This window comes from Triturus cristatus, chromosome 3_1 (assembly GCF_964204655.1).
Source record: "Triturus cristatus chromosome 3_1, aTriCri1.1, whole genome shotgun sequence".
Lineage (NCBI taxonomy): Eukaryota > Metazoa > Chordata > Amphibia > Caudata > Salamandridae > Triturus > Triturus cristatus.
Window position 1 is genome coordinate 813,271,925 of NC_140583.1, and position 14,692 is coordinate 813,286,616.

The following is a 14,692-nucleotide window of genomic DNA, read 5'->3' on the forward strand; positions in this document are numbered from 1 at the left end:
GAAAGCGAAAAGATCTGGTTCCATACTGACAGGACGGTAACTGGGCGAACCATTTGGGATCTTGCGTGGCTACATCGTACAGCGCGCGCTCCCGCAGTGCCTATATTGCAGTACCTACTAAAACAGTCCTAGATATATGGGACAAGGTAGCCGTGCGTAATTGACTAACTACCTTCCCCTTCCCCCCATACTCCCATTGCAGGTAACCCACTATTCCCTCTGGCTCTCCACTCGCAAGCGTTCGCTAAATGGCTACAGGGTGGATGCAGAGTGATCGGAGACCTGTATGAGGGGGGGAACACTTAAGACATTTGCCCAGTGGAGGGAGGAAGTTTGTCTCCCACTGGGAGCGGGACTACAATATGCACAGCTGCGGCATTGGGTGTCCTCACCAGAGATACAACAGGCTGCTGTCCGACCATTCACCCCCTTTGAACGGCTGGTCCGTTCCTTCGATGAAAAGAAAGGCCTTATTTCTCGGACGTACCAGATCCTACAGCACCCTCCGATACTAACTACGCACCCATATCAACGTCAATGGCAACTGACATCAACCACGGAAATCACACCTGCACAGTGGAATCGCCTTTGGCTAGACATTCCTGGGGTCTATCGTAGCATCCCACGGAGGGAAAATGCATACAAAATTATGATGCAATGGTATTACACAACTACTCGACTACACAAAATGTTCCCTGCCGCGTCCCCCTTGTGCTGGAGGTGTTCGAATGCATCTGGAGACTTCATTCACATTTGGTGGGATTGTCCACTCCTGACCCAGCTCTGGAAGGAAGTCCTTCGTCATATTAAGGAGGTATTGGGCTTCCCCCTGCCTGAGTCTGCAACCACGATCCTTTTGGGCCTTAAACCTGCCAACCTAAAAGCACTTACCCGCAGCGACTGAACTATAGCACTTCACATGCTTGGGGCGGAGAAACAACTTATAGCGCTGTACTGGAAAAAAAAACAGAGACTCCCCCAATTGCCGCTTGGTTCACGCGCTTATCGCATGTAATTACCATGAAACTTTTTACAGCGCGACTGCAATCACGTGACACCCGCTTTGCCGCCGTTTGGCGACCCTTAATCCAATGCCTCTGTAAAATAGAGCATGCGTGCTATCTTCCCTCCAAGCTTAGTGCGCTACGACTCTTTGAAGATGCTATACTCCCGTCGGATCCCAATAGGGTCCTCACGTAACCAGACCAACCCTGTGTGACACACCCTTCGACAAGCATTAAGATATCCACTCTCAACACCATGCACCGCTGCGCACACCTGCCCGTCCACCCGCCCGCTTTCGTTGCTGTATGCTTCTCTTTTCTACTACTCCCTCTTCTTTCGACCCTTTTCTGTCCATTCACCGCTATCCACTTTATATGGGTCTCTTGCCCGTGTTCTCATTGTTCTTGATTTAAAAAAAGGTCCTGAGACTTCCCACAACAAACTTATATTGCTATATGAACTATGCCACTTGGCCGGCCCAACAAGGGTTGTAGGCGACATGCTGTGTTCCAAATTGTCTACTAATGCCTTTACATATTCTTGGAGAACCTTGGGTGAAACGCGGCCGGCCCTAAATGGGTTGTGGGCTTAACGCTATGTTTATCTGAACTTCTGTTCTACTTTGTATTTAGAAAATAAAACAGATTTTAAACAAAAGTTGACTCTTAGAAACTTTTTCACATAGAATCACCAATGTTATCCTATTGGAGGAAATTCACTTAGCAGGTAAGTTATGTTAACAATACTTTTTCTTACTCAGTGCTGGATACCTAGATTCAGCACTGGGACATTTCCTGAAAACAGTTGAGAAAATGTGTTTTGGTTATTTGGCTGATTTTTAGGGAATATTTGTAATTTTCAAAAGTTGACACTTAGCAACTTTTTGGGAGAAAAAGTGTAAATGTTATTCCATAAGGAAAAAGAGGTTTATCGGTTTCCAGGTAGGTAATCGGTGTTTTGAGTTAGGGTTCTGGAGTTAGACTCAGGGGTCTTCCAGGGTCAGTGATGCACTGTTGTTGCACCCCCAGTGGCACTAGGGCGGCCGGGTGCACAGTATTGAGGCCCAATGTTATCCTATAGAGGATAGGGGGGCTCCGGTTGGTGGCTGCTGGCAAGCAGGCCATGGGGTTGTGGGAGCAAAGCTCCTAGGGTTAAGCTCAGGGCAAGTTGGGACCAAGTTAGCACCAAAGGGGCACCCTCAGTGGCACTAGGGCGGCCGGGTGCTGTTTTGAGGTCGGGTGCCCTGTTGATTTAAATGGAGATTCTTCGGGACAAAGAAACACTGCAGGCTCGGGAACGAGGATCTGCCAAGAGTGACCACCACTTCGAGGGGTAAGTTGGGATGTCGAGGGTTGGTTAGGCACCGCTGGGTTGGGCACACAAGGCCATGGGGCGTCTGGTGCAGGGGTGCCTTGGGACGTCGGATTTTCTTACCCGCTCTAGTCGCGATAGGGGGGGGTCCTCTGTATGGAGGCTGCAGGTGTCATCAGAAGGCTTGAGGCAGGTCAGGGTCGCCGGATCTCGGGTCAGGATCGCTGGGGGGGGCCTCCTTGTGGTATTTGCCCACTCGAGCTCGGGACGGATTCGGCGGTTACCAGAGGCTGCAGTTCAAACACGTCCGGTGTTCATGGGAGAAACAGCTTGAAAAGTGAAGGCAGGCAGGTACTCCGGGATTTTTGAGGTTGCTGTCCGTTGGACACGCTGGGGTTTTGCAGGAACAGGTTCGAGGGGAGAAAGGCCTGTAGGGCTGGGGCCAAGTCAGTGGGCGTCGTCGTCGTCAGAGGGACATCCCCCTACTATTCTTATGGTTCAAGACTGGGCGGGGAAGTTATGGATGTTGATCGCTATGGAGAAACGAATCTGAAAGCAAGTTTGATAACCAGTGGCAGGTCCTGGTGGATTATCTGGTGGACATGGGACAACAGTTTGGGTTGTCCTTGGGCATTCCAATTACTCAAATTGACATCTTAATTGGGGGTCACTTACAACTCTTATGTTTATTTTCTTGAGGCAAAAGATGTACCATTGTTCCAATGTTATTATTTAACTGGATGTTCATGTTGTCTGCGTAACCTTTAAGTGGTGGAAGGGAGGGGGTACAGATCGAGGGCGGGGTGGGGTTCTATTTTCACACAAAAAAGTCACTGCCACTTTTTCAAATCAATGCCTCTGCTTGTGATAATTGTTCCAATCTGATGAATCCTGTCTGATTATTCTATTTTGAGACATTACACTAAAGTATCTTTGAAGAAATAAAAGAATGCCATTTAACAGAGGTATGACCATCATAAACGGTGTAGCATGAGGGGTTAGTTTCACTCTGGCACAGTAGCATCAGCTACTTCAAAGGATCTGAAGGCTAACCCCCCCACACACAACTGAGACAAATGATTTCGAGGAGTAGGACAGGAGAGGTGCACATACATACACAAACTAGTCACCCATATACATACAAGACATAAAGAAGGCAAAGTATCACAGTTATCAAGGACTGAATAGAATTTTATGCAGGGGTAAGTTGGATAAAGTTTCCCTACAGAAATACAGGTAGAAAAGGCCTTTTTCTAGGATTAGAATCTTATGCTTCCGCCATTGTCAATCTCTCATAGCTTGGTTAGAAGGGACAGACGTCACCCTCGCAAGCCTATTTCTAATTTTTCAGTCAGTTAACAAAGTGCTTTCTGTGGCGTAGCATGACTGTCAAGCTTACTGAGGGACGACATCCAGCAACAGACAAACATAAAAGGGTATTATGGCACAATGCAGGAGTAGACTCATGGCTAACTCTTAGATAATCTAACCTCACCAGTGACTCAGGTGTGTAGATCATTACCTGTGTCCAGAATGGTAGGCCAAGATTTAATTTCCACAGCTGCAGCCGCTTCCTTGGATCGTAACAGTCTAGTTATTGCTTGTGTGGTGAGGATACATGCAGATTTACTAACCTGCAGAAGATAAGGTTCTATATTAAATTACATGGCAGTGCTGTCCCAATCACAGGAGCATAAGAGAAGTGCAAAGAAACACAGAAAGGCAAACATACCATATGTATGAAGCACAAACTAAATTTTACATTAATGGCAAAGTGCAGGGCCAATATACAATACAGGTGAAAAAACAAAAGAAAATGCACTACATAGAAGAAGCACAAACAAAATTATCTATAACAGAAGAACAAATCATATTATACCCAACATTGTTGGCACACAAAGAATACTATACAAAACATGTAATATATATATAAAACAATGGGAAGCACAAATGAAAACATCCAAAACAGGAAGCACAAGGAGAAAAAAAGACAAGTTACTTATCTTCAGTAATGCTCATCCTGGTGGATATCTTATCAAACAAAGGACTCAACTTTAGAAAATCCCCAGCTTCAAAATGGATAGGGAGAATTCTTTAGCAATGTTCCAGAGCGTCGGCAGGTAGTGCCATATTGCTCCACGATGAATCTGTGCCGCCCTGGATGTGATGGAGTGGAGCTACGTGTAAGGCCCATCCCTGCACATTGATGTCAGTTTCCTGTATCTTTCTCTTCAAGTGCCCCCAGATGCGGAGCGTAGAAACATTTTATACGCAGATTCCTTCTCTTTAGAATAGATGCCATATGAGTACCACCCAGAAGTGAAGTATCTGGGTGTCGACATAGATCAAAAGGTCCTACAGAAACAAGCTGGGGAAGTGACCTTCCTGATGGTTCTCAAGGCAGTAGTGTTTCATAAACGTATACACCGATGTCCACGTCACAGCCTGGCAGATTATCTAGAACAGGCGCCTGATGCCAATGCCACCTGACCCCGGTGGAAGAGACCTGCAAGTATTCAAGAGTTTGTTTCTTGGCCAGTGCATAGCATATTTTTAAGCAGAAGACTATCCCTTTGACAAGGTCTTCTTTTGCAATGCCTTGTTTTTTTCACAACTGAAGATCCATTAAAGAGCAGACAGTCCACCTGATATTCCTTAGTATGGGATGGGAGTCTCTCTTTCGTCTTTGAGGGATGAGGCAGAGTTAAGAATGCTGGCAGAGGAGGGAGGAGCCAAGATGGCGACCGGGACGGCAGCGTAGATTCCCGGCTCCGTGAACCTCCGCATCCCGCACGGATATCCTGCATGAGATCCTTATTCTGCGCTACGCGATCGTGTTTGTAAACGAAAGTGGCAACCGATCATGTGATCCTGAGGTTTCTGACTGCAGTACCGCCGGAGAAATCAGCGATTGAACTTTGCGGCCCGTGCGGTCCCGAAGCCGGGACCTCGAGTGGACGCCTTGGCCGGGCGGCGGTTTAACAACAGCGGCCTGTGGTGACTGGGTGGAGTCGGTCCGCCGGAGTGTTGCTCCCCTCGGCCTGCATTTTGCTGTGGTCGCTTCCCCCCTGCTGAGCGCTGCGGACCGAGGACATGCCCGGGTGTGCGATTCTCGGATTCTGTGGTGTTTGCCCCTGCCTTTGACTGTGAGCTGCCCGGACGCCGTCCCTGGTTCGCCCTGATCCTTGCGGGCTGCTCCCGGCTTTTTGCGGGAGCTGGTCCGTGGCGGAGACGACTATTGCCCGTGACCGCGCAACGGTTGCATCTGTTCCTCCCCCAGGATCCTTGTCTTCAGCGACGTGGACCTTGAGGCGTTGGTCCCGGGGTCCTGGCCCCAATACGAGTCGGGCCTTCCCAGCGGCCATTTTGTCACTATGCAGCCTACCATCCTGTCCGCTGGGACGCAGCGGGACTGGGGGTGTGTGACGGTCGGGAGTGTGGCAGAGCGATCGGAGAGAGCTGCCCTGGGGTACGGCGACCTCCTGGAGGCCCTTGGTGCCCTTCATTACTCCTTGGCTCATGGCGCCGGGGTCCTGGGGAGGAAGCTAGATGGTGTGGTATCAGCGTTGGGACAGTGGCGGCATGCTGGTCCACCAGTACACAGTGGCTTTCCACACTGCACACAGGAGGAAGATGTTGCGGCCCCCCCCGCGATTAGTGTACAGCCGGACACTCCGGACAGTATGCTACCGTGTGGTCGGCTAACTGTGGGCTTGATCTGCTCCGGAGGTATTGGACCTGAGCGGAAGATGGAGGCCTTGTCCCGTGCGCGGTCTCTGGCGGCCCAGGGACGATTCCGGCAGCGTGTGTCTCATTCGACTGCTTCAGCCTGTCTGGACCTTGTGTGCAGTGTAAATCCTGGGGCAGCACTGGAAAAGACGCCCCCCCATGAAGCGGTCCGTGCTGATGCTCAGAGACTTCCACCCCACCTGTGTGCGTCGCTTCCCGACTGTTTTTGGACACTCCTGTACCTTGGGACATCGGACATGGTGCTGGGTCGAGGGGCAGGCATGGGCAGAATTGCAAAGAGCGGTCAAGGCTGAGGCTGATCCTTCGGGAGTGGTCACCTAGTAGACAGGCGGACTCATGGTTGCGTGCTCTCATGGTTATTCGCATAGTTGGTGCATAATGCTCCCCACTCCCCCCCTCCTTTTTTGATATGATCAACTTGGTGCTGCTAATTGTTTGCCGTGGGGAGACTTCACCGTGCGGGAGGGAGAAGCCGGGGGTATGTTTTGAAGGCCCTCCTCCAGTTTTATTACATTTCTTCCGCCCCCCCGTCTGGGGGGGCTCTTTCTTACTCCTTTTTTCCCTGTCTCTTCTATATTTCGGGTCTAGTTCCAGGTCGACAGGCACACTGCTGGGGGGTGGGGCCATACTCATTCGCAGAGGTGCAGGGTGGGGGGATGGGGGAGGGGACTCTTTAGTCTTTATCTCTTTTTCCATGGCCTCCTTTTTCTTCTCTGTTTCTTTTTGCTTGTTTTTCTGGGATCAGCGCGGTACACCTCTCTTATCGTGAATCGCTTGCTCTTAATGTGTGCCGCAGTTTCCGGGGGGTTCGCTGGGCTTTAGGTACGGGGACCTGTAGGCGCAACTATCTTTGATATTTCTCCCTATCCGTACTTTCCCGTGTCTGCGCCATTGATTCAATGTATTGCTGCTTGCTGCTTGCGTCTCTTATCCTAGCCCTTATCGCTGTTGGGAAACTGTTTGGCACCTGATCCTACTGTTTCGTTTTATTATAAAATGAAAAACCTTTTCTCTCCTGGTGTCCTACCTGAGCGGCTCATTGGCCGGACTATACTGTATTGTAGACTTTGCTCTCCGAGGTGCCGCCTGTGTTTGCACGTGCTTTTATTGTTCTGATTGCCTAGCGGCCGGCCCCGGGGGGTTGTAGGCCCATACGTGTAAATGATTGAAACGTCAATAAAGGTTTTTCAAAAAAAAAAAAAAAAAAGAATGCTGGCAGAGTGAAAAAGGTGTCACAACGTTCGGAAGGAATGCTTGCTAGTATTCTCAACTTGTCTGGGGAAAAACGGAGGTAAACAAGCCGTATTGACAATGTCTGCAGTTCACTCACGGGGCATACGAATTTCAATGTAAGGAGTATCAAGGAACAACTGTCATTGACTTAAAAGGTGTGCACATAAGAAATGTCAAAACCAGATTAATGTCCCACTGAGGCAACATAAGTGGTTTGGGGATAAACGTGTTAGATCTTTTAGAAAATGTACTGCAACTGGTGATTTAAACAAGGATGATTGATCAGGTAAACACAAGTAGGGTGAAAGAGACTTTTCACTGTGCCCACTTGAAGGCCTTGCTGGGCTAGCAAAAGACCAAACAAAAGGGCATCAGAAAGTTTAGCAGGTAATTGTGTAGGAAGCTTGCTCTTTATGTGATATATCAAACATCTGATATACAGTGTAAAGAGTTCAGGGGTTCAATTACAAGTGGACAGCAGCTTGCTATGCAATTCCAATGTGCTCTATTAGGGAGTAGTGTGAGCGAGAAGCCTTAGGCTTAACCAAGAAGAGTTCAAGACATTTGGAAATACACACAATGATCAATAAATGACACAGACGACTCAATGAGATCCACATCAATTTATAAAAATAGCAAGGATCTTTATATACATTTAGGCATCAGAGGAAAATCGTTCAGGTAAGTACGTTTTAAATATAAATTCTTTTCACTTTAAAAAGTGATACTGCAATAGCTAAGTTCTGCAATGTTATCCTATGGAAGGAAGAACAAGTTCTTTAAACAGGTAAACAGGTACGTGAAAGAGGCAGCAGACTCTGGTCAGGAGGCCAGTAGGGCTGAACCAGCAAGTGAGCTCAAGCCTTGCGATGCTGGAGACGTGGGGACACCTTTGATCCTGTTCTCCAAGGCCTAGGGGCAACGGGTGCGAGGTGTCCTTAGGTGTTGGGTTTTTCCTTATCGGAGCAGTTGTGGTTGAGGGGCCCTATGTGCAGAGGCTTTATCTACCCTCGGAGTGTCCACTCTGGCCTTCACCTTGTTTTTGAAGATTTCCGGAATGGACTTTAACATGATCTTGAGCATGGGGAGAAACTGGGCGGAATGCTGGGTATTAGAAAGCATTTCAACGAGAACATTCTCCTCCTCAGGAATTGTATGTAAATACAACCTTGTGAAAGGATGCCGCCCTGTGAATAACCTCATGATAAGAGGTGGTGTCATCGGGAGAGTATGGCTGGGCAGGGTACAAATATGGGTCATTGTCCCCTGGAGGGACAACATTATAGTCATCCCACGGATTACCCCTAGGTTCAGGGTCATATGGAGCATAATAAGGATCCAAAGGATTTGAGGGCTACCCCCACACAAGATGAATTTGGAAAGGCCTTTGGTGAAAGTTGCGGTGGTGGTCTATGTAGTGGTGGAGTGACGGAGGAGGCTGTGATAATGGAGGAAGAGGAGAAGAAGGGAAAGGAGGAGGAGATTGAGGAAGACTAGGAGGGGGACAAGAAAGGACTGGTGCCCCTGTCCTGGTGTTTCTTCAGCTTTGGAGTTGATGGCGGCTCCAGGGCACGTTGCTCTTCAAAGATGAGTTTTCTCTTATTGGGTGGGGGGGAAGGGTGTCCTTTACCTTTGGTGCAGGTTCTGCTGAAATACTGCCCATCTGTGGGTGGATGAAAATTATGTTCTGCCGAGCATCTAACTCCTCCTCGAGGCGCTAAAGAATTGGCTGCTCGCGGTCCTTACAGGAGCTTTGGATGTACGAGTCAACATCAAGAAGTTTTGGCATTAATGGAGGTCTCAGCGCAGAGTGGTATTTCTACTCCAAGGATATTTTGTAACTGACATTGAGCAACCTGTAGCTGTTGAGGGAGCTGCTGGCCCGAGGAAGGTGAGGTCAAGTGAGGCTGTTTCGGCGCTGGGAGCAGAGTCAGCTCCAAAGCCGTGTGTCGGTGCCGGCCATGGCTGGAGGGCAGTGGTGGACCACATGGCTGTTGCGGGGGTTGTGGGCTCGACACCTGGTCCCCGAGGGAGCAGAGTTCGGCCTGTGAACGAGGACAAAGGGTAGCCGGTTGGGAAACTGTACTCATGCTCAACATCTTCTGGGGTTGACCAGGCTGGGGCAGGTCCTCGGTCTCAGCAGCCAAGGGAAAACTCCACTCTGGGCTCAAGTGAAGCGGCTGGTCATCTGAAAGGACGGCCTCCAGCTCCTCTTCATCGTCATCACCAAAGAGGTCTAGAGTGTCATTGTTTTATTGATGAGCCATTGTGTGTCGAACCAGTCGCCGACTGCGCTGGTACCGGAGGCTCTTGTTAGACCAGAAGGCGAGGCAGGCGGTTGCGACATATTCTGGCAATAGACAGGGGTTGCAGACCTGTTTGTGGTCTGTCCACAGGTACTTTGAATAACGGTGTGGACAGTACTGAAAGAGTCCTGTCCATTCGCAAGGATGGAATCAGGTGACACGGCCCGGAGGGGTGAGGCCCTGAGATGGGGGCATTGAGGAGTACTCTGCTGAACAACCGAACAGAGCCACAACATAGGTGAACCGAATGCAAAAAACAATTGTCTCTTGCCAATGGAATAACTGAAACAATCCCATAATGATCACCACGTGGCGTCGCACCAGAGCTTAAGTGACGCACATCTGAACCAGATAACAGAAGAAAACAAACTGACAATGGAGCAGAGTCACTCAATATACCGCGTGACTCAAAAGAATTTGAAGAAAAACAAGTTGCACACGTCCGAGCACAACACTGAATGGCAGTAGTATGCAGAGCATGTGTATCTAAAGCTACACGAGCCACACACCATTTGTTATCTTTTAACATGTCTATAACATCTGTTTTTTAATACATAATATTATTTGTTCCCTTTCAAAAAATGCAGGGATGTGTTTTCATCAAACAATTGATTGCACTGCACCACTGATTTCATAAAACACTTGCGGACCTCAAACTCTATTCCTTTTGTTATTCCTGTGAGTAATACAAATGGAAAGAGAGTTGGAAGCATAATATAGCTGCACATTAGACCTTTGGCAATATCTAGGGATCCCTTTGAGGTTAGCAGTGCTCACTTAGACCAATGGTAGGGTGGCAAGCTATATGCAGGCTAGACCCCCAAAATTAGCTTTGTTCACTGTAATGGCTTTTAAACATACAACAGGAAAGTCGCCTTTTGGTAACACAGCACAGTTCACAATAGTGTACTTCAGCGCATCACTGATCTACTAACCTTCTAAGGTTTTTTACTTCAGTGCATTTGGAAAGTGTGCTTAAAAAAACGTAAAGCCTACTTTTAAAATAATTTTCATCTACTTGGAAAGGCTTACCTTGCCCACAGATACGATATACATCCACTTTGATTTTGGTGAAATGCAACCACTTAATAAAATTCTCTTCTTACACAGACTGAACGTTCCCCCATTTTCACACACTGTATTAAAAAGAGACAGTCAAAAAGAGACAGTCTTTACCTCTACAATCATCTTGACAGTGGGGAGAGTGGTAGCCAGATTCTGTGGGTGAGGTGGCCGAACGGTAATGGGAACACAGCCTGCATAGAGACACCCATAGAATGTTGCAATGAGGTCAATACCTGTTAATAGGAAACAAAAAGACTCAATGGTATTGACTATTTAAACACACACACTTTATATTCGCTGGATCAGAACAACAGAACAAGACAATACTTCATAACTTTCATATTCTTGATTATGCATTAGTGTACATATGTCACCAAATGTCACTCATGAAAAGCAACTATCCTGCATCCATGCTCTATATTTCCAACTGCTGGCTCTGTGAGGCTGTTGGATGATTTACTGCAGTGGAAAGATATAGAAGAGATTAAGATTGCTTGTGTAGGATTCTTTATCACATCTGTCAGCATTAAATCAAGATGTCACTTACAAATAGAGGTACAAAGGCGTTACGGTAAGTGTTGGAGCTCACTAGAATTAGCTTAAATCTAACTAGCCCTGTCGTAATTGTTAAGAAAAACAGAACTGTAAGCTCAACTGAAGAGTCGGTCATCTACATTCAAGAGAACCAATATTAGTGACTCCTCCTTGTATACTCTCTCATCACAAACTCCAAGTGTGACCTAATCCTTGACCCTTGCCATATTTTTGGAATATTGGTTTCTTACTGTGAAACCTCATATAAAGGAGGTGTGTTTTGGAATCCATTATGGTTTACACAAGGGCTTGAGCAGTCCAGATCAGTGGAAGACTAAGATTTCTCAACACTGTAAAGTATGTATGGCCACTGACCCTTGTCATGCCATTGTAAATAGGCCAGTGTATTCATAATTTTAACAGAGATCGATAACTTAGCCTACTCTCTATTTTTGGATAATCTTGGGAGGGCATTTGCAGAATTTCATGTAGTCCACCAAGATAAACAACAGTGATGAGAGGATACAAAAACGTCTTTCATGCAGTAACTGAGCATGTTGTATTTGGAGCTCAGACATGATCCAAGTAAGAATTAGATAAATCAAATCAAATCAGGTGTTTGTTAGGCGTGACTACTCACCCGTAAGGGTCTCAAGGTGTGGGGGGGTCGCAGGTTCCAGTCCATCAAGGAGGGGGTCTGTGGAAGAGCCAGGTTTTGAGTTTGCTTGCGAAGACGGGGAGCGATGTTATCTGTCTGAGATGGAGCGGAAGGTCGTTCCAGGCTCTGGCCGCAAGGAAGGAGAATGAGCGCCCTCCCGATCTGGTCTTTCTGGTGCGGGGGACCACTGAGTAGGAGAGCTGGGCTGATCGTAGGGTCCTTTTGGGTGTATGGAATTTGAGTCGGCTGTTCACGTATGCTGGTCCGGTGTCGTGGAGGGCCTTGTGAGCGTGGGTTAGCATCTTGAAGGTGACTCTAGCTTCGATGGGGGAGCCAGTGGAGTGTTCGCAGGTGCTGGGAGATGTGGCAGTGTCTTGGCAGGTTGAGGACCAGTCTTGCGGCGGCGTTTTGGATGTTCTGTAGCTTGCGGGTGAGGTTTTTGTTTATTCCGGCATAGAGTGCATTGCCGTAGTCGAGCCTACTGGTGACCAGGGCGTGAGTGACGGTCTTTCTGTGTTCGAGGGGATCCATTTGAAAGTCTTATGTAGGAGGCGGAGGGTGTGAAAGCAGGAGGACGAGACGGAGTTGATCTGGCGGTCCATTTTGAGCTCTGAGTCCAGGATGATTCCCAGGTTGCGTGCGTGATGCGCGGGGGTAGGCGGGATTCCGAGGACGGGGGGCCACCAGGCGTCATTCCAGGCATCTGGGTTTGGGCCCATGATGAGTACTTCCGTTTTGTTGGTGTTTAGTTGTAGGCAGCTGTTTTTCATCCATTTGGCGACGGCTTCCATGCCTTCTCGAAATATGTATCTGGCGGTGTTGAGTTCGTTAGATAGGGAGAGGATGAGTTGGGTGTCGTCAGTGTATGACACAATGTTGAGTCAGTAGGTTCTGACGATGGGGGCGAGCGGAGCCATGTAGATCTTGAAGAGCGTAGGGCTGAGGGAGGACCCCTGGGGGACTCCGCGGGTGGTAGGTGTAGGGTCTGAGAGGAAAGAGGGGAGTCTGACCCGCTGTGTTCTGCCGGAGAGGAAGGAGCGGATCCAGTCGAGGGCTTTGACTTGGATCCCTGCGTCGTGGAGTCTGCATATTAGGGTGCGGTGAGAGACTGTGTCGAACGCCGCTGAGAGGTCGAGGAGGATGAGGGCTGCTGTTTCTCCTTTGTCCAGTAAGGTACGGATGTTGTCTGTTGCGGCGAGGAGGGCGGTTTCCGTACTGTGTTATTTTCTGAAACCGGATTGGGAGGAGTCGAGGATGTTGTGCTCTTCGATTAATGTGGTGAGTTGGCTGTTGATGGCTTTCTCGATGACTTTCGCTGGGAACGGGAGCAGGGAGATGGGTGTAGGAAGGTGGATATCTGACTATGGTTACCCCCAAATTTTTGCCTAGTGTCTAGCTGGTTTTTCGACTTAGTTGGCCTGAGATCCTGCTATTCAGGATCTCAGCCTGGCTGTTCTCTCTTTAAAATGGACTCCATGTACCCTAGGTACATACCCAATTGGTTGGATCGCCCTGTCAGCCCCTGTACCAGTGTACACTAGGTACCCAGGGCATTGGTGTATCCAAGGCCTACCACGGGCTTAAGCATGTATTATGCCACCCCAGGCTTGGCCTAACAATTTGACACAACTGGCTGATCACTCAGCTGGGGTAAGTTGGTGTAATCACCTCTTACTTAGGTGTAGTATACCTATACCTAACCTTAAATGGGACACCTGGTAACCTATAAGTCACTCCTATGGCAGGCCTTAACAATCCTGAAGGCAGAGTGCTTGGTTCCATGTGAGATGGTGCTCTGGCATGAGCTGAGCCTGTCTGCAGTGGTCGGAACAACTTCCTTCTACTGTTTCCAGATATCGTCATACCATATACTCTTAAGTGCATTATGAACCTCGCGGTTAAATGCTATCTTTGGTTTGGCTTTATCAAAACATGTCGAGTAAGGTGTCATACGAATTGGACTACTAACCCCTCGCCAATTCTGGCGACGGGGTTAGCATTCCACCCTTCTAGAGGGACACGACATGTACAGTACCTGAAACCCGGGTAAAATCAGACATAGCCTCAGCTCCACAAAATGGATGCTGCCACCACAGACACAAGTCTGCCCTCCTGCTGCTGGGAGTCCTTCCAGCTTGGGAGGTGTGGACAAAGGGTTTCCTGCCAGGGGAGGTGCATGCACCACCCCAGACAGGATTTTGTGTATTGGTCAGGTAGGGCTTGAAAGAAACCAGACATGCCTGTGGCTCACAAGGAGCCTCGGTGCATATGCCAGTTCAAACCGGTCCTGGGGCACACCAGTCCCGGGCCTGGGGCGAGCTGGACAAAGGATTGGGGGTGTAACCACCCCCCTTCCTGGTCCCACCCATAGGGAGGGACCTAGCAGGTAGTCCGGCCCCTAGAATCCGCTTAAAGGTAGGAGCTGTGTCCTAAGACTTCAGACATCCTGGAATCAACTTGAAACTAAGAAGAAGACGGGAACTTCGACATTCTGCTGCACAGAAGACTGAAGGAAATCTCCCCTGTGGTCAGGGAGTGACCACCTTGCTAACGCAAGCACCATCCAGCGAATCAACGTCTGCTTTGCCGCCGCCTCCCGCCGGAGCCCGAGCCCAGAGACTGACAAGACCTGGACCTCCAGACCTCTCACCGCCCGATCCACAGTCCCTGAAAAGAGGAGACCCGTGGAGGCACCGAGACACGTGGAGCCAGCCATCTTGAAACGACCACGACAAGCTGACAAGTGCAACAACCGAGGCTCCCTCCAAGTTGTGCTTTGGGATCTGAGAAGCCCAACCCCCGAGCAGCATCTGCACCAAAGGTGAGCCCT

At 48.8% G+C, this 14,692-nt stretch overlaps 1 protein-coding gene across 6 annotated transcripts in view; it reads right to left on the reverse strand.

The window, feature by feature from the left end:
- DIP2A (DIP2 acetate--CoA ligase A) overlaps positions 1-14,692 on the reverse strand; it is an 879,263-nt gene that overhangs the window by 227,664 nt on the left and 636,907 nt on the right. For all 6 annotated transcript variants that reach the window (XM_085645155.1, XM_085645153.1, XM_085645151.1 and 3 more), the window contains 2 exons: positions 10,782-10,903; positions 3,839-3,950 (listed from right to left, as the gene is read on the reverse strand). In XM_085645155.1, coding sequence (XP_085501281.1) covers positions 3,839-3,950; positions 10,782-10,903 — 234 coding nt within the window. The remainder of the gene's footprint in view (positions 1-3,838; positions 3,951-10,781; positions 10,904-14,692) is intronic.